General features: G+C 40.4%; 2 protein-coding genes across 3 annotated transcripts; one reads left to right on the top strand and one right to left on the bottom strand.

Moving 5' to 3' along the window:
- Positions 1–699: 699 nt before the first annotated feature.
- On the bottom strand, positions 700–5509 carry LOC308390793 (XK-related protein 8-like; the record flags this gene model as incomplete). Its single annotated transcript, XM_080873079.1, has 3 exons — positions 700–2743; positions 4014–4201; positions 5184–5509. 3 exons carry the CDS (start codon positions 5507–5509, stop codon positions 2586–2588), a joined length of 672 nt encoding a protein of 223 aa, XP_080729205.1. The 3' UTR covers positions 700–2585.
- Positions 5510–6282: 773 nt separating this feature from the next.
- Positions 6283–15449, top strand: LOC308390791 (G2/M phase-specific E3 ubiquitin-protein ligase-like). Of its 2 annotated transcripts, none has more exons than XM_080873074.1 (10): positions 6283–6413; positions 6648–6801; positions 7001–7073; positions 7320–7662; positions 8146–8241; positions 8774–9084; positions 10212–10393; positions 10799–10968; positions 11534–11748; positions 15311–15449. In XM_080873074.1, the coding sequence occupies exons 1-9, from the start codon at positions 6367–6369 to the stop codon at positions 11676–11678; spliced, it is 1521 nt and encodes a 506-aa protein (XP_080729200.1). In that variant the 5' UTR covers positions 6283–6366; the 3' UTR covers positions 11679–11748; positions 15311–15449. The 2 variants fall into 2 exon arrangements, with proteins under 2 accessions (XP_080729200.1, XP_080729199.1); XM_080873073.1 differs by lacking the exon at positions 15311–15449 and adding an exon at positions 12259–13608.
- The last annotated feature ends 10704 nt before the right edge of the window (positions 15450–26153 follow it).

Below are 26153 nucleotides of genomic sequence, written 5' to 3'. Positions count from 1 at the left end.
CCAGCTGTAAGCCTGAGTGAGCAGTGACGAGACGAGGAGCAGAAACAGCAGAACAGCAAGGCACACGTAGGCCTTTTCCTTATAGAAGGACACAGCGGTCCATATATCCAGCCCTATGTCAACCAGGTACAGCGGCAGGCCCACACAAGTGAAGAGGAAGTCCCAGCAGGAGTATTTAAAGTTAGCCTGAGTGCCTGACATGTTCACCCGTCTCTCTGCGTGCCTCTAACACAGCTGCATGTGATGCATGAGCTGAAAGACAACTTATATAGACAGATAACAAAAGTAAGCTCAAGATTTGAGAGTTTCAAAACCCCTCCTACCAACCAGCCCGTGTCCTGAAACTTATCTTAAAGGCACATTGTGTTAATTCACACACATACACACCTCCTGCTGGCGAATATCCCGCTAACAGTAAACATCGTCTTTGGATGACTGTCAGAAAGACTGAAACTGAAATTCCTTTCTGGATATTTTAAGCATCATCCAGAAATCCTGCCCTTTAGTCTTCTCCTTACCTGGCACAGGTTGACAGCTGTGAGGTGGGAGCCCTGCATTAATGCACCCGCTGGTTTACCTAAAGGGGAAGCCCAGATCTTTTTACTGTAAGCCAATGACTTACAGTAAAAAGATGTGCGGATGCTCGTAATCTGGGTTTGCAGAAAGACACAAAAACAAAAAGAAGTGACTTAACTTAGGTACTACTTTAATAATTGCACGGGACAGATGAGGTAAATGTTTAACAGGAAGTAATCCCCTTAACTTTTCATACCAGCTGACAGCATGCCAAAAAGTGGCTCCAAACACTATCAACTCTTTTACAGAACAGAGTTTCAACATATAGTAAATGATGTAAATGATGATGTGGAGGCAGGTTTACTGAAAAAGCTGAGAGAAGGATGTGCTTTCAGCTCTGCATGTATACTAAAGTAAAAGTATCTTGGCACATGACATATTTGAACAAGCTAAACAGATAGTGGATGGATGAGCGACAATAACACTAGATTTGGCAGCTAAATGCAGAGAAATATCTAAAACATTCGTGTCTGTGACAAATCAGCAGGTTAGCTGAACTCGCTTTACAACACAAAAGAAAAAAGTAGAAACCAAGCTAGTGGATTTAAAACACTTGACCAGCTTTTGAAAAGAAACTATGAACGAACGAACTTACAGTGAAATTTACATTCAAAAAGGTTCCAGCAGCAACTCTAACAAGATAAAATAAAACACACACACGATAACAAAGGTAATTTAAAACCTCAGAAACAAGTTTTGCAGTGTTTCAAAAACAAATTCCAATTTAGAGGGAAAATCCAGATCTCCCACACTTTTAGTAAAAAAGAAAACCCACTAGAAACAATGTACAAATGTAAGATTGCTGTTTTTATTTTACTCTTTAACCAAGTCTCTTTATTAAACCATTTATAGCTTAGTTTTTATAATTACATACTGAATAAATACAATTCTATTCTAAATCTATTTCTAGAAATCCTAAAGTGAACTGAACTATAACACCTATATAGAAAAACTGTCTTTCTGCTCACACTTTACAGTAATCTTTAGGCTACTAACAGGCTGGAGTAATAAAACACAATTAAAAAGCACACAAACAGATTTGGTTGAGCTTATCAAACGATTCCTGCTTCAAACAGAATGAAAAATTAAACCTGTATGCAATTTTTTTTTCAAACGTAATTTATACATTAGCCACAACACTAAAACCTTTAGCAGATTTTGTATTTGCTGAGAACACCCATAAACCTACCAACCATCAAACGCTCTCACAGCTCCTGTGTTGGTAACCCAGCAGGTCTGAGAGGCTTTGACAGCATGAGAGGATGTACACATAATTAGGCAAGTGGTGTTAATGTTGTGGCTGACTAGTGTTTGTATAGTTACAGTACAGTATTTGTGGTTGTAAGAAGCCACTGTGGGAGCATCTTTGTGTAAACACTGGACTGAGCTGAGTGCTCATCAGGTATTTCATTTGACACTTCAGTTAAAAATGTATCCAGAAATCCCCTTTATTACAATATAAACACTGTCTGTATGTTTATGCTTGAATGTAAAAGTACACTTAGTGTAAATACAAGTTTATTATTGCAAGTTTCTTGTTTCATGTACGATTTTAGAATCTGTACTTTGAAGCCACAGAAGGGAATGGTTCACTTCAGACATGTTTGCACTAGTGGGAATATTCGCATTTGCAGAGGTGATATTGTCCTATGTGCACATTGGACTATGAAGCTACAAGTTGGAGACCAGCTAATGTCTGATCTTAATTTGTCAATCATTTATGTTCTTAAGTGCACTTTGGCTGGGAAAACTTCAGAGTTTTAGTGCACATTGGAAAACTATTTTAGTGCACTAAGCCTGCAGAAAAAAACTGCAGCACAAATCTGAGAAACAGAAACAGATGCTTCATTCAGTAAAAAGCCAAACATCACAGATGAGGGGGCTCGGCACCGTTTGTGCCGTGAGGGTTTCGGAGGACTCTTTGATCTGTGTAAAAATTAGTGGCGTGGCAGGCCATGCGTTTGTTGACAAGTGTAGAGGACGGGGTGCTGTCCTGGATGGAAAAGTCTCTAAAGGACACTTCTGCTTAGCAGCAGATTCCACAGGAAATAGATTAAGGAGGACCCCCATCCCTGCTTGGCTTTGTCTATGAGGAAGGCACGCAGGCAGCGGTGGTAATCCACTACCATCCAGGCTATGGAGGTGGTTGAAGCAGCAATACTTACAACTGAAAAACAGAAGTCAAACCAAGAGGAAGTGAACAAGTGCACAACTGAATCAGAATCAGAATCAGAATCAGAATACTTTATTGATCCCTGGGGGAAATTATTTTTTGTTACAGTGCTCCATTTTAAACCAACATTAAGACAAGACAGACAATACGCTAACTAAGAATAGTACAATATATACATATATATACATACATACATACATAAGTCACTTATAAATAAATATTTGGAAAAGAAACATGTGTAGCTGTAGCAGCAAACAGTGTGTTAAGTGGATGCGTTGTACAGGGAGATGGCCACAGGCAGGAATGATTTCCTGTGTCGTTCAGTGGTGCTTTTCGGTAATCTCAGTCTCTCACTGAACGAGCTCCTGTGACTGACCAACATGTCATGGAGTGGGTGGGAGGTGTTATCCAACATTGTCTTTATCTTGGACAGCATCCGCCTCTCCGACACCACCTTGAGGGAGTCCAGCTCCATCCCCACAACATTGCTGGCCTTACGGATCAGTTTATTAAGTCTGTTGGCATCTGCGACCCTCAGCCTGCTCCCCCAGCATGCAACAGCATAGAGGATCGCACTGGCCACAACAGACTCATAGAAAATCCTCAGCATTTTCTGGCAGATGTTGAAGGACCTCAGTCGCCTCAAAAAATAGAGACGACTCTGGCCCTTCCTGTAAAGTGCTGTGGTGTTTTTAGCCCAGTCCAGTTTATTGTCAATGTGTACTCCAAGGTATTTATAGTCCTCCACAATGTCAACACTGACCCCCTGGATTGAAACAGGGGTCAAGTGTTTCCTGGTCTTCCTGAAGTCCACGATCAGTTCCTTGGTCTTTGCCACGTTGAGCTGCAGATGATTCTGCTCACACCACGTGACAAAGGAGTCGACCACAGCCCGGTACTCTGTCTCATCATCCCTGCTGATGCATCCAACCACCGCAGAGTCATCAGAAAACTTCTGAAGATGGCAGGTCTCTGTGCAGTGGCTGAAGTCTGTGGTGTAGAGGGTGAAGAGGAAGGGGGAGAGGACAGTCCCCTGTGGTGCCCCTGTGTTGCTAATCACCTTGTCAGACACACACTGTGGGAGACGTACATATTGTGGTCTTCCTGTCAGGTAATCAACAATCCAGGACACCAGAGAAGCATCCACCTGCATCGCTGCTAACTTATCACCCAGGAGGGTTGGCCTGATGGTGTTGAAAGCACTGGAAAAGTCAAAAAACATGAACTGTGATGTTTGCTTGCTGTTCACAGAGAGAGAACTCACACTGAACTGTCCTGGCCTTGTTGGTGCGAAGTATGACGTGGATCATCAGGGTGAGCTGAGGTGCGCTCTCACAGAAGGTCTCGATAAGACAGAGCATGCTCAGGTCATGTGTCAGGTAAACAGCATACTCTGACCCTTCCTCTTTCCTCCACCAGACTCTGAAGCCCTGACGTATGGCGGAGATGTGTCTGAGTGCGGATGGGAGAGCAGCGTGAGAAAATGACACAGCAATGAACAAACCAAACTCATGGAAATAATCGGGTGTGATTCATTAGGAGAGGTCAAAAACAGTGTGACTGAGCTTTTCATACCTCATTAATTCATTTTTATGCAGTCAGTTGTGCTCAGACTTACTGGATTTACAACTTACCACACCTGACACTGACATTTGTACATGGCTTGAGGTGTTTTAAAGAAAAAATATGGTTTCATTTTTGATTAGAAAATAAAGAAAGTGAAAAAGCTATGCTAAGGAAACTTTCACAACAAACAGGCAGAGGCCTTAGCTGCTGTTGAAACACTTATTGAGAAACAGATTCAGTGATGAATTCGGAGTGATTACATGAAATGACCTTACTAACATTTAACAGATGTGTTTTACATTTACTTAGTTCCTAAAGCTAAAACCCGGGATGTTTTACTGTTTTAAATTATTAGCACCCTGAGTTTATTTATCAGTGCCAAACTTTAAAATGTTCAAAACAGGTACTACTATACCATAACACCTTTATTCATAAAGCACTTTAAAATAAACCGGGGTTCACAAAGTGCTGTACATATAAAATAGCATAAACAGAAAATAAAATCAAACATTAAAAAAAAATAGAGAATTAGAGAAAACAGAAAAATAGAGCCAACCTTTCAAAAAGTGCCAGAGGCTTCAGCAAATAAATATGTTTTAATACGAGTCTTAAACTCAAAAGGAGAAGACGCGCATCCGAACAATCAAGCAGCTGCATTACCCCGATGTTTATCAAATTAAAATTTTATTTCAGTTTTAAATTTATGGACTGTGCACTGTTGCTGTTCAAACATGAAAAACCTAGTGTTAAAGCTAAAATAAAACTGCTTTAACCTTGCCACACTTCCATAAAATCCTGCCATTTAGTCTTCTCCTTACGGTGACAGCTGAGAGTTGGGAACTCTGCGTTAAAGCACCTGCGGGTTTACCTAAAGAGGAAGCCCAGTTGTAGAACATGCAGCAGGCAAGACAACTTCACTCTGTCCCCGAAGAGCACGCTTTTCGCCCCAGTCTGTGCGCTGAAGCCCGGCAGCTCTCGGTCGTACTTGAACCAGAACCAACTGAACATCTGGACCACGACGGACGACAGGACCATGAGGTCAACCAGGACTCCGAACCAGAAGAAGTCTCCTCGGCAGTAAAACTCAGTGGCCACCCAAACATCGGAGCCCCAGTCTACGAGAAAAGTGCACACTCCGATCACGGAGAAGACGAAGTCGGTCCAGGAGTACTTTGAAAAAGTTCCGGGCTCCATGGCTGAGCCTCCCTCTCTCAGCAGCTAGCTGTCCACTCGAGCTACCTGTTTCTGAGAAGCTAACCTTCAGCTAACGTCGTGTACCGTTATTTTCCTCCCAAAGTGGCTCCACAGTCTTCTTCACCACGATGAAGAGAAGTTGCAGAGGGTTTGACATTTTGAGCTCCAGTAAATTAATGTTACGCCCCAAGACAAATAAATTACGTTTAAAAACTAAAAAATACTTCCAAAGAGAAGAACGGGTGTGTTTGTGTGATTGTTGGCCACGCCCACCGCGGCTAATGCAGGTTTTAAGGGCCATCAGTCAAACAATACTGTTGCTCTGGGTCTAAACAGAGCGCGTTGTGTGTGACATCTTCTTTTGCGCATGCGGGCCGCTTTGAGCGTTCACACTAGAGCGCGTTTGCTGTCGCATTTTATTTGTAGTGTGAACGAGCAGACAAAAAAATCGGATTTGATCAAAAAATCGGAATTGAGCATTAAGACCTGCATTGTGAACCTTTTACTCGAAAGGGCCCAAGGCAGAAGAGGTAAGAACAGAACTAAATGCACTGAAATTACTAGTGGAAGGTTAGTAATAGCCCGTAGGTTTCAATTGCTCGACGAAGCTAAGTAAACAAAAATACCAGTGAGTATATACATGCAGAAATGTTTAATTTGCCTTTATCTCAATTAGGTTTCCAGCACAGCTAAGCAGGTCACATTCTGTGGCTCAGTCTTTCACCAAAGAAGTGATTCTCTTGCCAGACCATCTAACTACACATGTGCCAAGGCGTAACAAAAAAGCTTGGCTTTTTGAAAATGGACATATAAAATCTGCACTGGAGTTTAGCTGTGACTGGGACTCAGACAAAGTAATGCAGGCAATAAGGACTGCCTTCCAGCCAGTTCTTGAAGGATGCAGGTAAGCATTAGATCCTTTTTTATAAAAAAAAAATATTTTTTGTTACTTAGATTATTATACTATTAAAGGTCAACTTTGGGTATTTCCAAAAAGGATCTGGGAGCACCGATCGGATGACTGGATTGATATCTTTTAGAGTTAACAAAAATTAAGCCTTTTAATGTATTGTATTGTATTGTAGTCTGTTAGCCATAACAAAAATTTCATATATACTATGTTTTCTTCCTCCCCTAGGCTACAGATTTTGCTGGCATGCCACACCAAACTAGTTGAGCCATCACTCACTTCCAAACAGACTTTGAATGGAGACCTTGTGAAAAAACTGTTTCATCAGAAGTCAATTTATGTCAGACCTGACAAGGTCATCTTATGTGAGGACAATGAATCAGTAAGTAATCCTGATCATTTCAGCAAATGTATGTATGTTCATAAAATGAGAGTGAAAAAGGCAAAGATGGATTTTAAACTCCCTTAAACATTGTCACTTGTATTATGTTTTAATACATAATACATAAACATATTACTAATATTTATTATGACATTTTGTTGTCAGTATAATGAAATGTATTATCTGTTTTAATTTACAGACATATTCTGATGGAGAGAGTAGCCATACAAGCAGGCAGGATTTCACAGAAACGTTGAATTCTGACAAATGCGGTAAATATTCCTATCTAAAAGTCGCTCCAAATAAACTGTAAATTAAGTTGGTTCAGTGTCTGTTACTTAGTCATCTCAGCCATTGTGTCTTTAGTTAAGTGTCAAGTCTTTGTTAAAATCATATTTAAATTTAGTTTAATATTTTGAGCAGGAAGAAATGTACCCCTAAATACATGAAAAGCAAAAGCTATATATGTGATGAGATGTTATTCAAAAGTTAAACTCCTGTTCTTTGTGTTCTCACAGTTGAAATTTCTAAAGAAGTTCCCTCAGCCATTCCCATTGTTAACGCACAGTCCATGTCTGTTGATGATGAGGTCATCTGGTGCGTTGCAACCCAAGATGTTTGTACTGTTGAATCTTCCATCTCTGCTGACACCCTCACAATGTCCACCAATCCTGCTGTCGTTGCTACTGATGAGGATGAGCCTTACTCCAGTGGAACATCTGCCTTTGTCAGTTACAACACACCTGGCTTATCAGCGGGTTCTTCTGCCAGTGTTACTGGTGACACACGTGTCTTCTCTAGTAACACCTCCAGTGTGTCCAATGGACCTACCCAGCCAAGTTTATCCAGCACATCCTACAGGTATGTGTTTTGTACATGTTTGTATCTTTTAATCTTTTGAGCTATATTGTGCAAAAGTCATGAGCCACCCCTGCTTTCTTTGTATTTTGCTGGAAAAATAGGAAAGAAGCACAGTGATTTACTGAAGTCTACAAAATTCTGTCCAGAAACAGACATGGAAGCGCAGTATATTAGAGTAGAAAAAAACTTGTAGAATTTTAATGAGCTTAAAATTCAAAATGTGATATGAGCTACTTTAGTCTTCAACATAGCTTGAACTCTCTTAACCAAGCTTTCTTGATGGTGATGTCTTCTTTTTATTGAATTTCTTTAAGCATGGTTCAGGAATAGTTTTCCAGGCTTTTTGTTCTGTTCTCTGTCAAGATGATCCCACACAACTTTAATAATGCTGAGGCCAATCTATGTATTGTGATAATGTAATTATGTCAACATCATTTATATGTAATTTAACTAAATAATTTACAAAACATTCTGGCTTTGCAGTACATATCTTGGCCTGTTTGAGGAAGAATACCTGTCAGATGACCCCGACCTCCAAGAAGCCATTTCAAGGTCTTTAGACTCAAGTGCAAGTGAAAGGTCAGTACAACACAAACTTTTACATGTCATGTTGAAAGGTCAACATATTAACCATTATTTTATGTTTGTTGCGGAAAAGGAGTCACCTACTGTCTAGTTTTGGATCAGTTTGAATAAGCAAACTACAAACTGCAACGTGCGATTTCTGTTGTCATTTGAAGATTACCAAGGCTATCAGATTACTTATATTTTACTTGATATATGTTTTGGTTTATTTTTACTTTTTTGAATGGAGGTTGGTTGTCAGTGTTGGATCTTGTTGTTTTTCTTGTTCTGCTTGTATTTATATAGTGTATTTATACTATTTATAAATACTAGTGTATTTATGACAAGATAAAAATGTAAACTTAATTTAACTTAAACTTAATCTTTTTTCCATTATCACAAACATTCTTGATTTGTATCTCTTTTTTTGTTAAATATCAATTACAGTCTTAAGGATGGTACATCATTATTCTGTTGGTGGGTTATTGCCATTGAGACTAGTATATTTCTTTACTGTTTTTTTTTTTTGTGTGTGTGTATGTTTCAGTGACGTCCAGAGCTTAGAGAGAATCTTGGAGCAGATTGTTACTAGAGTAAATAATGACAGCACTGTACGCTTCAACATCATAAGGCGAAATGTGTGGGATGGAGCATCCAGAGCCATGGGCAGATCCAATTTTTCACCAGAGAAAAAAATAGATGTGAAGTTTACTGATGACTATGGAATATCTGAGGGTGCTGTTGACAATGGAGGACCTACTCGGGAGTTCTTCCGACTTTGCCTCTGTGAAGTCAAGGACAAACTTGGCATCTTTGAAGGTCCACCCAATGCTAAAGTTCTTACGTGCAATTCTAAAGGTACTTATGATTTAATTAATTGTTGCCATTTGATTTATTTTACATCAATACATTACACATCAATTGGTTTGTGATTACATGTACGAGTTTAGTATCTCATACAGTTAACTAAACACATTTTTTTGGCAATGACAGAATTTTTGTACCACCACAGAGGATTTAAAAAAATTAAACCTAGATTGACTGAAGGGAAGATTGTCTGCTTTAGTTGAAAGGTTTGAAACAGTACTACATATTTAGAAATTCTGGACATTTTTATACATGCTCTCTCATTTCTCAAAAGTAATTATTCAAATGACTGATATGGTGTAATTCAACAATCAAGAGATGCACTTATGAATGGAAACACAGATGTTTTACAACAAGGTGCAATAGTAAATAACTGGAAGGACTTTGCCAGAAAACATCTAAAAGAACTATGCTATACTACTATGAAGATATGGACAGATGACACCAAGATTAACCAAAATGATGGAAGGAGAAAAGCATAGTAAAGAAAAGAATAGCTTAAGTCACACATAGTGGAAGCAGTGTTATGACACGAGCATGAGTAGCTGCCATAGAACCAAGCCACTACTGTTGTCAATGATATCACCGGTGATTTGTGAAGTGTAAAGGGCAATCTGTTCAGATTCAGCCAAATGCAAATGCTAAATTGATTGGACAGTGTAAATTGATAATAACCCAAAGCATAACAAGCCAGCTCAGTTACCTGATCTGACTGTAAGGCTGTAAAGAATTGTAAAGAATTTTAATCCTTGTATTAAAAATAATACATAAAATGGTGTTAGCTTTCAATCACTTGTCTAAAGCAACCATCTTTAAAGATGGTGGATAATGTATAAAATTGACTGTAATTCCTAATCAGCTGGTGCCATTTTTTAATAAAATACCTCGAAGGAATTGCACTTTAGTATCATCTTGATTGTTTGGTATTAAAATCCAAGGTGGTGGTGCACAGCAAAATTAAGATGATTTTGTCATTATCCAAACTATTATGGGTACAACTGTATGGGCAATATTTTTTTCAGAAATAACATTTGGTAACTTGTACTATAAAAAATGCCACAGTAACAAAAATAATGATGCAAGCTTTTGAGATGATGTTTTATTTTATTTGTTAACAGCAATGAAAGATAATGGATACTACTATGCTGGCCAGATCATGGCAATGTCAATTGCCCACGGGGGACAGAGTCCATGTTTCTTGTCTGAACTCTTGTATGAGTGTCTTCAAAAGGGTCCAGACAATGTAAAAGTCAGCACTGATCATATTACTGATGAGGAAACAAGGTCACAAGTGCAGTCGGTGAGCATATTTTCCTTTGGTTCTTTCAATTTCATTGTACCGGTAGGTCTTTTTTTGCTTGTCCAACATTTTTACTAACACTTTCCTAATTTTTCTTGCCCGAGTCCTGCACCTTTCTAGTAAAAGATCGAACATTTTAATGGCTACAAGAAGGAAGAACTAAAAATGTGTGTGGCAGGTTATGGTTCTGTTGGTTACTGCCCAAGAAACTCCAAGTTTCAGTTTTCAGAATTGAATGATTGGACTTGTTTTCCAGCTTAATAACTTATACCTCAGCCTCCTGATCGGTTATGGGGTTTCATAGGGTTAATGTACTAATTAAACACTGAAGCTATTAGTTTTGTATGTTCTACTAAATAGTAGAGTCAAATAATTCATTTTATAATTTCCTCATATTGTTTTTAGATCATACAGGCCGAGAATGATCTACAGCTGCAAGATGCAGTTGCACAGGCAGCCAGCTTGATCAGTCTTGCTGGTCACAATGTTTGCATAACACTTCAAAACAAACAAGAAACTGCTTTGGATCTGGCTCACTGGTATGTCCTTCAACGGACCTGTGCACCTTTTGAAAGGTATGTCTAAACACATACTGTAATGGTAAAAAATTAAGCCTGTCAAACTAAAGTCACTGTGTTGTGAAACAATGGTATTACCCTATTTGGGTGGTACAGGTCTGTAGCGCTCCATTCTAGTACAGTTCATAACAAAACAGATATCTTTCATTCATGAAATTAAAATTCACATAAAACGTTGTATCTGTGCCGATGTAGGCATGTGTTTAAATATGTAAATAAAAATAGATTCAAATTGAGTAGCATTTGGGTTGACTGTAGACTGACAGAAATTTGTCACTTTTACTCCAATTAATGACAGGTCCCTGTGTATCATATTTCAGCTCAGTTGTTCCATGTATAGGCATTCTTTATCTGTGTCTAAGACAGTCTGGCCCTGTAAGGGGAAAAATGTTCTTCACCTCTGATACAGCAGTCCACAGGAAAGTAAAATGTAATTAGTTCAGAAATGTCTCTTGATAAAACCTCAAAACCTCTTGTTATGATACAGGTTCCAAATCCCATCAAATACAAATATAATAATAGTAATATAAAATACAATTTGATTTTGTTTTATTTTGGCTAGGTTCAGAGATGGCTTGAGGTCTCTAGGTGTCCTAGATGCTCTACAGACATACCCTCTTCAGATGAAGTGCCTTTTCGTGAAAGCTGGAATGACTCTCAGAGCAACTGATATGGAGAATCTATTCCAGATCATTCACTCCGAATGAGGGAGTAATGCATTTCAAGATGAGTGCCGGACCCTGGCTTTCTGGCAAGACTATCTTCAGGAGGCAGAATGTGAGTTTACTACTTGGCACATTGTTTGACCATAAATCAAAATTCTCACTTTTGTGCAGCAGCATCATGAAATTACAGACATAGATGCCATAACAAAAAAGGTAGATAGATAGTACTGATGCAAGTGCTGGGTTTACAAAGAACATTGTATCCAAATGTGATTTCAGTTTGACTTCAGTGTATTAACAGGATAAATAAATAACAGGATAAATAGGAGGATAACTAAATAAATAAATTATTACCAATCCTGTATACTGAGTACAAATAACAGGCTATTGCTGCATCCACGTACATTTAATATGTTGTGGTCTCCACTAACTTATTTTTTTGACATTGTGGTTTCATTGTATAGCCTAAATAAGCTTCATGTGTGTCTTTCAAATTACAGCTTACTTTTAAAAAAATATACATGTTTCACTTTTGATTTAATCTTTTGGTAATTTAATGTATCTGTACATCAGTAGTCTTAGTCAGAATCTCATTATCATTTTGTATTTTTCTATCTTATAGTTGAAAATGATGTCTCTTTGGAAGATATTCTTGTTTTCTGCACTGGATGTGACAGCATACCAGCCCTGGGTTTTTCTCCAAAGCCAAGCCTTGAGTTCGTCACTAACTGCAGATTTCCAGTGGCCAATACTTGTGAAAATATCCTTCGTATACCAGTTCATGCAGTCTACACTACTTTCAAATCAGACATGGATTTTGCAATACGGAATTCACCAGGATTTGGAAGAGCATGATGTGTTTTCTTAAGGATTGGTGACATGATGAGGATTTGGGTTTTTTTCTATTTTGCATATGCATTTTTTATTTTCTTGTTTTTTATTAATGTTGTTAACCCCGCATCAGAGTACACCCTGGACAGCAGTAGGACTGTATAGCCTAAATAAGCTTCATGTGTGTCTTTCAAATTACAGCTTAAATACCAGTTCATGCAGTGCACACTACTTTCAAATCAGACATGGATTTGATAAGCCGAAGAGAATGGATGGAATAATTTTGTTTCAGTTTATACATGTGAGGCATTTTTTTTGTTTTTTGATTGTAGTTAATTTGTTTTCCTGCTTATATGGCATGTTTTGTCTCTGGTATGACCCATAGTAACATTACATTATTTAGCACCCCTGCAGTGAGCAAAATAATATGCCACAATCTCATTGTTATATAGAATTAAGTTTTCTCAAATGCTTCCTGTGTTCAACTATTCCACAGATGTGAATTTTCAAATGAGATGAGTTAAGCTTTATTTCAGTGTCCCATTTGAACATTTATGCTTTACACAGAACTTTGTATTAATATCATTTAACTTTTAGCTTAACTCACAGGTTTAAAAAATGTTTTTGTTAGGTTTTGGTAAAGTTTTGAAAAGTATTACAGTAACCCTACATACTAAAAGGTAGAAAGACAGTATCTCCAACACTGGCAGCAAAGTTGTCTATAAATGTGACAGACATTGGTTAGGTCAAACCTGGTTATGTTACAGGTTGAAATATGAACATTATATCACACTATATGACGTTACAATCTTATCAAATTATTATATGTTATCAAAGTATTATAAACAATAATAATAATAATGATAATAAACATAACCTGGTTTGCAGGGAGTGTTTTAAGGATTTTGTTTGCATATTTTACTATACTACTTGATAACACAGGCCCATTGTAGATTGTTTGTTTGTTTTTTTCCTCTTTCATTTTGTTTTTTTAAGACCAGCCCTATTAGTGCAGAATATTATTTCCTTCCTATGGGTACTGGAAATACACAAATAAAGTGTTCTGTGTTTCTACTTTTTATGTAATTTGTGTCTTTAAAAAAAAAGTTTAAAGAGTTTAAAATGTATAACATTTTATTTAATGAATGAATCATAATTCCTGTTTATTAACAGATACATTAGTACATCATACAATCATATGTAACATATACTGTAACATTTTGTACTGTGACAAGTATGGTTTGTCATGAAAGAAAAGTGTAGTCTAAACACTTTATTTGTCTACTTTTATGATTTAAATGGCACAAGTGAATATGAAGATAAAACCAGTCTTTTTATCTTACCTTACTTTTACCTAAATAATAGTCTTGGACCCTTTTCAGTATCATGATATTTCACAATTTTTAGTGTCTGGCACTCAATTACATTTTTTAATTAACACAAACAAATTTACTAATAACTTAACTGAAGCATGCGGCATGCTGTCAAAAAAACTTCTATCCCATGATTTCCATCGTCACTCAAGGGGTCGATCTGCCTCAAGTCAGCCGTCAACTGCTGGTGATGGTAAGAACGACGTCTGAAGTGCACTTGACTGAGCGGTCTGTGATGCTGAGGAAGTTGCAACATTCCAACAGTCCACAGCTGCAGCGGGGAGTGATTTTCCATTGTCCTTAAGCTGTGATGGTTCCACTGATTTACAAATTCATCCACAGATCTGTTAATTCTTGGAAGATATACATGGTGAAGAGCCCTAATATGAAATGGATCAGTGCTATCTAAAATCCCAACATTTTCCATAAAGAGGAAAAGGTCTTTAAAGTATGCTGACACAACTCTGTTTAGTTCACCCCACAATCTTTCAATTCTTTGATTATGCACACTTCGTCCAACCATAAAGCTTCCTCTGTTTGGCCCTCGATGTTCAATCATAAACCGTGCAATATCAATATTCTCGCAAGTTCGATTCCTGCCTGGAGCGTCTGTATCCAGTAAGGGTCCTAAGGCTAGACCCCCTATGCTAAGCAAGCCTACCGCAGACATGAGCGAGACAGATAAATATGAAGGCATGCCGGCTCGGACGTCGCCCGGATCAACAAGGTCCGCGTCAGGTGTTGAGGAACCAGGGCACCCTGACGAAAAGTGGGCTACTGGAACAAGAAGGCATCGGTGGGCAAGGGACGAAAACAGGGCGTTGTTGGAATGCTACTACGCAAGTAACCCCGGCGGAAGGGGCTACATGAATAGGATGAGGGACCTATGGATTCTTCGATACCCAACATCCACAATGACGGCGAAACAACTAGTAGCTCAGTGTTCCAACATTCGAAAGAAGGGACTGCTCTCACAGCTAGAGATTGACGAGGTACAACACAAATGCTACGGCAAGGAGGAGTCAGGACGCCAGGTCAGGGGGGAGATATCATCACCCCCACCCGAGATTGGGTACATAGCCCCAAGTATGATAGGAGAAGGATCGTTGAGTGCGAGAGGAACTGACCTGAAAAATAGGATCATGGCCAAGCTTGAAACCTGGATCCCCCGTAGCCGGTTACCAAGATTACGTGAAGTACCCTCAGAAGGTCTGCTAATAATAATAATAATAATAATAATAATGGATACTTTATTGATCCCCATGGGGAAATTACTTGTTTTTCTCTGCATTTGACCCATTCACTCAGTGAAGCAGTGGGCAGCCCACTAAGCAGGCGCCCGGGGAGCAGTGTGTAGGGACGGTACCTTGCTCAGGGGTACCTCAGGGTAGCCGTTAAGTGGATTCGAACCGCCGACCTTCCGATCATGGGGCGACCACTTTACCTACTGAGCTATCCCTGCCCCAGCAGGGATAACATCCAACTAGATGATGTTAATGCAGCACTACGGGCAATACCTACAACCACGATTACCGACACTAACAAGCTGATCTACAATACGGCAGCAGTGATCAGTGAGATGCTTGGCTACAAGTTGAACAGCCACAAGGGGCAGTACCCTCCATGGAGAAGGAGGCTAGAGGGCAAGATCAAAGTAGCACGGAGAGAGGTTAGCCAACTAACGGAGTTGCAGAAAGGTGCGACGAATAAGGTGCCTAAGAAATACAGCAAGCTGTCCATACCTGAGGCCTTGGAAACTGCCAAGCAAAGACTCACAGCCTTGGCCAGCCGCTTGAGGAGGTACACCAGAGAGATAGAAGGCAGGAGAATAAACCAGCTGTTCTCCACAGAACCAGCAAAGGTGTACTCTCAGTGGCAAGGGAACAATAAGAGAACAGCACCACCAAGGCTGGAGACGGAGCAATACTGGAAGGGCATATGGGAGAAGGATGCAACCCATAACGGCAATGCTCAGTGGCTAGAGGATCTGAGGGCAGACCACAGCGACCTCCCTGAACAGGGTCCAGTAACCATCACAGTGGCAGATATCCAAGAAAGGGTCTCCAGTATGAAGAGTTGGACAGCACCAGGGCCCGACATGGTTCACGCCTACTGGCTGAAGAAGCTAACTGCACTCCACGAGCGTCTGGCAGCACAAATGAACCAGCTGCTAGTTAACGAGAGACACCCGGAATGGCTAACTGAAGGCCGGACGGTCCTGATCCCCAAGGACCCCAAGAAGGGACCGGTCCCCTCCAACTACCGACCAATAACCTGCCTCAGTACTACATGGAAGCTCCTGTCAGGCATCATATCGGCTAAGATGAACAGGCACATGGGTCAATACATGAGCGGGACACAGAAAGGAATTGGCAAGAATACCAGAGGCGCAAAACACCAGCTACTGGTAGACAGAACAATCAGCCGAGACTGCAAGACCAGACTGACCAACCTGTGCACTGCCTGGATTGATTACAAGAAGGCCTATGACTCAATGCCCCACAGCTGGATACTGGAATGCCTAGAATTGTACAAGATCAATGGGACCCTAAGAGCCTTCATCAGGAACTCAATGGGGATGTGGCGTACAACACTAGAGGCCAACTCCAAGCCCATAGCACAAGTCACCATCAAGTGCGGGATCTACCAAGGAGATGCTCTGTCCCCACTGCTGTTCTGCATAGGCCTGAACCCCCTCAGTGAGATCATTAACAAGACTGGCTACGGATACCGACTACGGAACGGAGCAGTTGTCAGCCACCTCCTGTACATGGATGACATCAAGCTGTATGCCAAGAGTGAACGAGACATCGATTCACTGATCCACACTACCAGGCTATACAGCAATGACATTGGAATGTCGTTCGGACTGGAGAAGTGTAGTCGGATGGTAACAAAGAGAGGGAAGGTAGTCAGAACTGAGGGGATTGAACTACCAGAAGGCAACATTGCAGACATAGAGGACAGTTACAAGTACTTGGGGATCCCGCAGGCGAATGGGAACCATGAAGAGGCCGCTAGAAAAGCTGCAACCACCAAGTACCTGCAGAGGGTCAGGCAAGTCCTGAGGAGTCAGCTGAATGGTAAGAACAAGATCCGGGCCATCAACACGTACGCCCTGCCCGTGATCAGGTACCCTGCTGGGGTAATAGGCTGGCCAAAGGAGGAGATAGAAGCCACTGACATAAAGACAAGAAAGCTCCTTACCATGCATGGAGGGTTTCACCCCAAGTCCAGCACCCTGAGGCTGTACGCTAAGTGGAAGGAAGGGGGCCGGGGACTGGTGAGTGTCAGCACCACAGTCCAGGATGAGACAACGAACATCCAAGAATACATTGGGAAGATGGCCCCAACTGACCGAGTGCTCAGTGAATACCTCAGGCAGCAGAAACCCAAGAAAGAGGAGGGAGACGAGGAACCATCATGGAAGGACAGAGCCCTGCACGGTATGTACCACCGGCAGATAGAGGAGGTGGCTGATATCCAGAAATCCTACCAGTGGCTGGACAAAGCTGGACTGAAAGACAGCACAGAGGCACTAATCATGGCAGCACAAGAACAAGCTCTGAGCACAAGATCCATAGAGGCTGGGGTCTATCACACCAGGCAAGACCCCAGGTGCAGGCTGTGTAAAGATGCCCCAGAGACAATCCAGCACATAACAGCAGGGTGCAAGATGCTAGCAGGCAAGGCATACATGGAACGCCATAACCAAGTGGCCGGCATAGTGTACAGGAACATCTGTGCCGAGTATAACCTGGAAGTCCCGAGGTCAAAATGGGAGATGCCCCCAAGGGTGGTGGAGAATGACCGAGCTAAGATCCTGTGGGACTTCCAGATACAGACGGACAAGATGGTGGTGGCTAACCAACCGGACATAGTGGTGGTAGACAAACAGAAGAAGACGGCCGTAGTGATCGATGTAGCGGTTCCGAATGACAGCAATATCAGGAAGAAGGAACACGAGAAGCTGGAGAAATACCAAGGGCTCAGAGAAGAGCTCGAGAGGATGTGGAGGGTGAAGGTAACGGTGGTCCCCGTGGTAATCGGAGCACTAGGTGCGGTGACTCCCAAGCTAGGCGAGTGGCTCCAGCAGATCCTGGGAATAACATCGGAGATCTCTGTCCAGAAGAGCGCAGTCCTGGGAACAGTTAAGATACTGCGCAGGACCCTCAAGCTCCCAGGCCTCTGGTAGAGGACCCGAGCTTGAAGGATAAACCTCCCGCAGGGGCGTGCTGGGTGTGTATATATATATATATATATATATATATATATATATATATATATATATATATATATATATATATATACACACACACATATATATATATATACATATGTTTCTGCTCCCATTCCCCATGGGATGGACGTAGAGACCTAAAATTCATTCCAGATACACAATATAACCATCCCTCCCAAACAGTGGTCACAAATCAGTCCAAATGTGTGGTAGTGGGCACATCTGCTATATTGAGATAATCCATCCCACCTCACAGGTGTGGCCACATCAGGATGCTGATCTGACATCATGAGTAGTGCACAGGTGTACCTCAGACTGCCCACAACAAAAGGCCACCCTGGAATGTGCAGTTTTTTGCACTATTGGGGGTCTGGGGACCCAGAACCGGTCAGTATCTGGTGTGACCACCATTTGCCTCATGCAGTGCAACACATCGTCGCATGGAGTCTATCAGATTGTCAATTGTGGCCTGTGGAATGTTGGTCCACTCCACTTCAATGGCTGTGCGAGGTTGTTGGATATTCGTGGGAACTGGTACACGCTGTCGTATACGCCGGTCAAGCACATCCCGAACATGCTCAATGGGTGACATGTCCGGTGAGTATGCTGGCCATGCAAGAACTGGGACATTCTCAGCTGCCATCTGCCCTGAACAATGTGAACCATGATTCATCCGTGAAGCGCACACCTCTCCAACGTGCCAGACGCCATCGAATGTGAGCATTTGCCCACACAAGTCTGTTACGGCGACGAGCTGGAGTCAGGTCAAGACCCCGATGAGGACGACGGGCATGCAGTTGAGCGTCCCTGAGACGGTTTCTGACAGTTTGTGCAGAAATTGTTTGGTTGTGCAAACCAATTGTTCCAGCAGCTGTCTGGGTGGCTGGTCTCAGACGATCTTGGAGGTGAACCTGCTGGATGTGGAGGTCCTGGGCTGGTGTGGTTACACGAGGTCTGCGGTTGTGAGGCCGGTTGGATGTGCTGCCATATTCTCTGAAACGCCTGTGGAGACGGCTTATGGTTGAGAAATGAACATTCAATGCACGGGCGACAGATCTGGTTGACATTCCTGCTGTCAGCATGCCAATTGCACGCTCCCTCATTGCTTGTGGCATCTGTGGCATTTTGCTGTGAGACAAAACTGCACATTCCAGGGTGGCCTTTTGTTGTGGGCAGTCTGAGGTACACCTGTGCACTACTCATGATGTCAGATCAGCATCCTGATGTGGCACACCTGTGAGGTGGGATGGATTATCTCAATATAGCGGATGTGCCCACTACCACACATTTGGACTGATTTGTGACCACTGTTTGGGAGGGATGGTTATATTGTGTATCTGGAATGAATTTTAGGTCTCTACGTCCACCCCATGGGGAATGGGAGCAAAAACAAAAGTGTTGCGTTTATATTTTTGTTCAGTGTATATATGTATATATATATGTGTATATATATATACACATATATATATACACACATATATATATACACACACATATATATATACATATATATATGTATATATATATATGTGTGTGTGTGTGTGTGTGTGTATATATATGTAATAGGACATGTAATTTGTACAGTTTTTGTGACATATGTGGAATGTAAATATATGGACTTAATTGAAACGGTACCTGTTAATAAATGTGTTATATACATGAAGAATAAACTTGACAGTCTGTGGTCATTTAAATGAAACAAAATACATATGTACGCCAGATTCTTATATCAACAATTGACAAACATGGGTTCCTTAGGGAGCTGCAGGTGGAGCTCTGACATCTCAGGTCTGATGTGATACTGAAGTGAGTATGTACTGTCATGGTGCCAAGATCTAAAGAGCCTTTGAAGAAAAAGCTGTGGATAGTGAATAAATGACTGTGTAGAAAAAGCAGGGGCAACAGTTTCCAACAGGAAGAAGAGTAAGAATTGACTGAAGTGTCCATTGCAGGAAAAACGGTATAACAGTGGGACAACACAACGAGTAAAAAGGCCAAAGTCTGTGTCAGTTTAAATACTGCCAAGTGTAAATGAGTGCAGATTTATCTAAACTGTGCTAGTCTCCCATTATCCAGACCTCCCACAGTGACAGGTGTGGAGTCAGTCAATACTTGAATATTTTCCAGTTACAGAAGTTGCCTTGTACACTGCAGGTGCAGTACAAAAGCATTTATCTGCACTGATCACAATTTCAAGCTGTTCGAATGTTCTTGTGAATTACACCCACTGCATCAACGGCATCCTAGTTGCAAAGCCAGCACAATGCCATCTAGCTCCATTAAAGAACTTGTTAGTCAAATTCTTGATTTTGAGTAAAGGATCAAGAGTTTTTTTAAAGGTCAGTGTTCGTCTTCTACTCAGATTATAAAGCTGAACCCCACAAGAGGCAACATTTTCCTTTTGTCGCCGGAGCTCCGCACGTGTTCGGCATTGAAAAGTGCAAAATTATTATCGGTATTCTAATTCAACAGCCTACTCTCTTTTCATCTTTCCTCAACACAGAGATAACAATTCAGACAGGCATTTCGAAATTACATCAAAAGGGGGAAAAACAGGCAGCAGAATCAAAGATATGAAAAGATGCCAAAATGCTCTCAGAGAGTTCGTGCTCAGGCAACCTTTAGTGTTGTTTATCTCTTGGGATCATATCAGTGTAATCATTTCTTCTTCTTCTTTTTAACAGAGAACAGTCATGAAAGCTCATAGCTGTCATGGTCTCATCATCGGTCTCGATAGAGTGGCTAGTTTGTTTTCTTCTTGTGCGTGTGTGGGAGTTTGTGTGCATCATGCACATTGCTATCCACCTGTGTTTCTAAAACTCTTACTTATGGCTATTTATGACTCAGTATGTGATTTAATATTTATTTTCATAATTAAAAGAGTGCATGTTTTGTACCATCATCAAAACTGTATCTTCATAACTCAGCAATACACAAGATGAGGCGTCTAAATAAGAATAAAAAAAACAAACAAAAAATCTCTCAACGCTTGTTAAGCCCAAATTTCAAAAAGACATAAACTGTAATGAATGTAGTTGTAAGGTAATGCTTTACTTTAAGGTGGACATTGGTGAGTTACACCAGTCAATCTAGCATTTCTGATCTGTTGGCACGTGGTGTTGAAGATAACATCTCCTGTAATGAAATATTCCTGCTTATGTATTCCTGCTTAATTAATCCATCCATCCATTCATTCTGGGATGACTGGATGGAGCCTATTCCAGCTGTCTTAGGGCGAGAGGCAGAGTACACCCTGGACAGGTCGGGCTGTGCCATCAATTACTGTAAATTTAAATGTTATGGTCATACAAAAGAGGGTTTATAGAGAATACTGTTAAATGTTCCATTTCTATGCCATATGTGGGAACAATTTCCAGAGTGTGATCACAGTGCTGTGTGGGCTCATTCACATTTTCAGAGAAACCAAGTGAGTCTAAAAATAGAATACATCCACTGTTAAGGCTCTTGCTTTCAGCATCTAGATGAATATTATAACTGTCCGCTGCTATTATTTTATCTAAACTGAGCACTAAACCAGATTTAAAAAAAAGACTGAGAAATCAGATGAAAACTCTGAGTAAGGGCAGGTGGATGATAGATAACAACAAACTACAACCCTTTGCCAGTGAGGGACAGGTCTAACAGTCAGGCTGTCAAATGAAGGCTTTCTATAGCTGACAATGTATTTATATAACACATAATACAATTAATATGCCCACACTTGAATGATTTGTGAAACTCATGATCTGATAAGAAAATAGAAGCCCTTATTTAAATGTTACTCTAACATTTAGAAGTACAAAGTGTAAAACTGATTATATATATTATATATAAGTTGTAAAGTTACTTACTCACTGATAAGTGACTACAGCTCAGAACACATGCTCATACAGAATTACTCATACCCTCACCAGGGATCTTACCACCCTTGGTGACCACAGAGCTTATCCATGCCTAAAAATAGCCCTGGTTCAATTTGTCAGAAACTTCAACATCTGCCAGCATTCAGAGTCCAATAAGGTACTGACCTTCACTGAAAGAGACAACCATCATGGCTACTGTGCAGCATGCTTTATGTGGGTTCAAAGTAAACTCTAAGGATAAGTATGTGTTGTTATACGGCAATAGAAAGCTTTGGTAAATTCATTATACATCCTGCACAATGATAATATAATAAGCAGTAATGTTAAAAGAACAACAAAAAGCTATAAAGTGTTAGCATTTCATTTGTCTTGTCACATTCTAGCATAGCTCTGCAAAGTATGTCAGTATTGTGATTACCAGAGCCCGCTGCCCACAGCAGGCAAGACTAATAATAAATGTCACAATAAACAATAAACCTCTCCATTGTGGCAGGGAGCACATGTCAGGCACACACACAGGTGAGGAAATTTATTATGAAACCATAGAGAAGCGTCCTGCAACAACAACATCTGTAAACGCACAAGTGTCAAGACAAACAATAACCCCAAGTACATACAGAAGACTAGAGCCTATTCAAATGCATATGCATATTTTTACCAGGTTTAAAAAAAACAAATTCACACAGCATTCAACAGTCAAGTACTGTTTTGTAGCAAAGATAGCACTGTGAAAGTTCTGCTTAATAATAATGTTAAACCGCTCAGCAGCAGCTCACAAAGGCCTGAAGGGTTACATTCATCTGGGTGCACAAATATAATACCCCAAATGTGACTCTGTGTTCAGAGGTTTAGGTAATAAATCAGTTCTCAATGAACGAGGTGCACTCAAAGTGCTCAAAATGTCTGTGAAGGTATTCATTAGAGGAAGATTTGTAAGTCTCTTCTGCTGGACTAAAACCATGTTTTTAATTACAAGGTTGAAACTAAACAATCTGATGAGGCTAACAAAGGGAAAATTATAACAGATTTTAGGGGGATGAAACTTATTAATACTAAGCAAACTGGTGGTTAACAAAGTAATGCTTTTTTACTATTGTGATAGTTAATCACATTAGCTAATAGCTCATTTTGAAAAAAAGCACCATTTATTTAAGTATTGGTTACTACTATGTAATGTGATTTGGCTTGTGTTAGAATTTAATTAAGTAACTAAAGCTTTTAAATAAATGGTTTGGCAAAAGCTCAATATTTGTTTGCAAAAATAAAGCAGAAAGCAGCATAACATGGCAATATTTCAACATTTCAAAATAAATAAAAAAAATCAAAATTTATTTATACAGCACATATTAAAACAACAGTGTTGACCGTAGTGCTTCACAGTCAGTAAAAGCATGAGACAATTAAAACAAACAATAGGTAACAACACAACAAGCTAGAACAGCCAACTAGTTAGAATCAAAAGCCAAAGTAAAAAGATAAGTTTTAAGACGTGATTTAAAAGACTGGATAGACTCGGCAGTACGAATATGAACAGGGAGGTTATTCCAGCGTCTAAGTGCCACGGTTGCAAAGGCCCGGTCACCTCTCGACTTCATTCGAGACCTAGGTTGTGCTAGGAGCCTGTGATTGGATCATCTAAGTGCTCTGTTGGGATTGTATAAGTGGAGTAGTTCAGAAAGATAGCTGGGCGCTAAATTATTCAGAATTTATAAGTGAACAAAAGAACATTTGTCCATCCAGTCCGAGACACGGTCAGTGACACCCTCAGCAGTTGTGAGTCACTATGGAAAAAATGTTTATTTTCTGACATCAACCAGTTGGAAAAAAATAAATCTCAGATTCTGGTTTGCTGGTGAGGGGCGGTATTGTACAAGTAGGGGAGGCATCATTGGGGCCACTGCCACCCCTGCCACTACTCTTGACACACCCCTGCTCCATGCTTCGATCTTAATCATCGAGCAAAATATGGACACAGAAATGTAATTACGTATGACTAAGACAATATACTACTCAAAAAGATTTGATAGTGTCACTTAATGTACATTTAATCAATGGATGCTTTGACAGCAAGAAAAGTAAAAAATTTCAAACAATTTGAGAAAAATAACATAGAGCTATATTCTAAAAATAACACCAAAGGAGAAATCGGTATTCAAAGGCAGATGGTGGGCAGGGCATCACGGATTACTCCGTGGAGCTTCAACTTGCAGTTTCTTCCACACACGCTCAGGACCAAACATCTCCACAGCCCACAGCGCATCTGAGAGCAGCGCAGTTCATTTCCAAAGGACGTAAAAGCTGTAAGTAAATACATGTTTTCTTTGTTTTCCATAACCTGTTAGAGCTGTTCCACAGATGTCCCCAAATACTGTTGTTATTTCTTTATATAAAAGGAAAGTGTTAGCACTCTGCAAAAATATGCTGCAGGACTCAATTAATTTATTTACTAACGTAGCGTCGCATTTTTAAGGGAATTTCCGAGGTTGAAAAATCGACAGATTTAAAAGAAAAAAAGAGAAAAAAACTAAAAAGTTAATTTTGCTTCAGTTTGCCTTGCCCTTTGTTTGTACCTTTTTTTCCAGCCATATTAAACGGCTCGCTTTTTGTTAACATTCAAGTTTTGTTCCCTGTTCCTTGGAGTCTGCATTTTGGGTCCTTTTTCAATTCATACAGTCTGCCCTCGCCAGACTGTGACACATTGTCTTTGCAAGTACAAAAAGTGTGATGTGCTTAAGACTTCACACCTTCATTCTCTTCTTGTTAAAATGCTTTGAGTTTCTTGCTCTTATAGTTTTATTCTATGTTAAAATGCATTAATCTTAATGGGAAGACCCCACAGCTACTGTGCATCCCTTCACAGCAGTCCTTTCAGTGAAACCACACAATATTAGAAGGTTAGTTTTCATCTGGTTTAATGAGCAGTTTAGGATAAACTTATTTTGGATTGGGGTTTAAAAAGCTGGAACAAGCATGTAGAGATCCCACACTTGGAAAGAAACATTTGTGAGGGAAATGCTGTGCAGTGTTTATCTTTGCAGTGCTGGAAGCAGACAGGTTTTTTTTAAAATAGTGGAGTCTGTCAGAGATGATTGCTGATATCAGGGCAGCGAGGATAGCTATGTCCCCTGAATGTTTTTTTTCTCCCTCCACTGTTTAGTTCAAATATTTTATTTTCTGTTAATCTTCTCAGATGCTCAGTTTGCCTAAGTTATACTTGATAAATAGCCAGCACATCTCACAGGATTATTACAGTTAAACTGCCATGCGTGGGAACAAACACCACTGAAAGATATTTTAACTAACCAAAGAAAGAAAGAAATACAACACTGCTATTTTACTACACATGACCCCAGTTCAATGAGTATGTGCCTTCACCACTGGTTGAGTGGGGTGGGGTGGGGGGGGGTGGGGGTGGGGGGGGGGGGGGGGCAAAGAGGTGTCGTGAGTCAAGCCTGAGGTAACCATGGCCACACTTAGCAAGTCCCTGGCTCCAGTTGTTTACAAGAATCGCATTTCTGTCTTTGGATTTTTTTTTTTATCACTACTTGAGTGACAGGCCAGAGGAAGCTCCACATGGGGCAGGTTAGAAAGAAACCAAGCCCCATGTGATGCTTCACGCTGCTGCAGGGAATGATTCAGAAATGCCGCCTGCCAGGAGACAGAAATCAGTGTTTTGGCAGCTTATTGGTACACAGTGGCAGGCTGCACTCAGCCTAAGGTGGACCTCCCACAGATGGTTGGGACATGGAGCCCCTGAGAGGCTTTTGCTAATAGTGGAGTTCCTGTGCAGTAGCACCAGTGGGTTAACCTTTAGCCATGTCACACAGCACAGAGGTAGAGAGGCGGGTATACTCTGGACAGGTCGCCAGTCAGCATTATTTTATTTAAGAAAGTCAAAAGAGGAAAAGCATTTTTTCCAAATTTTATTGTACAATTTAAACTGCTGTCTGGTCAAAGACTGATAATGAGATTTAAAAACAAAACAAAAAATACATACAGTATAAAAGTATATATATAAGTCTGATTTTAAATGACTATGTGCACGGTGTTAACAATGAAGTAATCTTGTGATTGAGATTTTTTTTCATTTTTATTACCTGCTAAAATGTTTGTTAGAGCTCTGATCTCTCTTAGTTTCAGCATTTTTCAGACTACCAGAACACATCTGCTCGACACATCTGTGAACAAGTATTTGTATTGGGAACAAAAC

The sequence above is a fragment of the Rhamphochromis sp. 'chilingali' genome (genome assembly GCF_963969265.1).
Source record: "Rhamphochromis sp. 'chilingali' genome assembly, chromosome: 22".
Classification (NCBI taxonomy): Eukaryota; Metazoa; Chordata; class Actinopteri; order Cichliformes; family Cichlidae; genus Rhamphochromis; species Rhamphochromis sp. 'chilingali'.
Note: the sequence above shows the minus strand (reverse complement) of the source record. Positions and strands in the feature narration are given on the sequence as shown.

Bases quoted from the DNA above. Each gene is read 5' to 3' on its own strand.
- LOC308390791 (XM_080873074.1), top strand. From the start codon at position 6,367: ATGCAGGCAATAAGGACTGCCTTCCAGCCAGTTCTTGAAGGATGCAG. The intron at 6,414-6,647 runs GTAAGCATTAGA...TTCCTCCCCTAG, and splicing joins CCAGTTCTTGAAGGATGCAG to GCTACAGATTTTGCTGGCAT. The intron at 7,074-7,319 runs GTAAATATTCCT...GTGTTCTCACAG, and splicing joins GTTGAATTCTGACAAATGCG to TTGAAATTTCTAAAGAAGTT.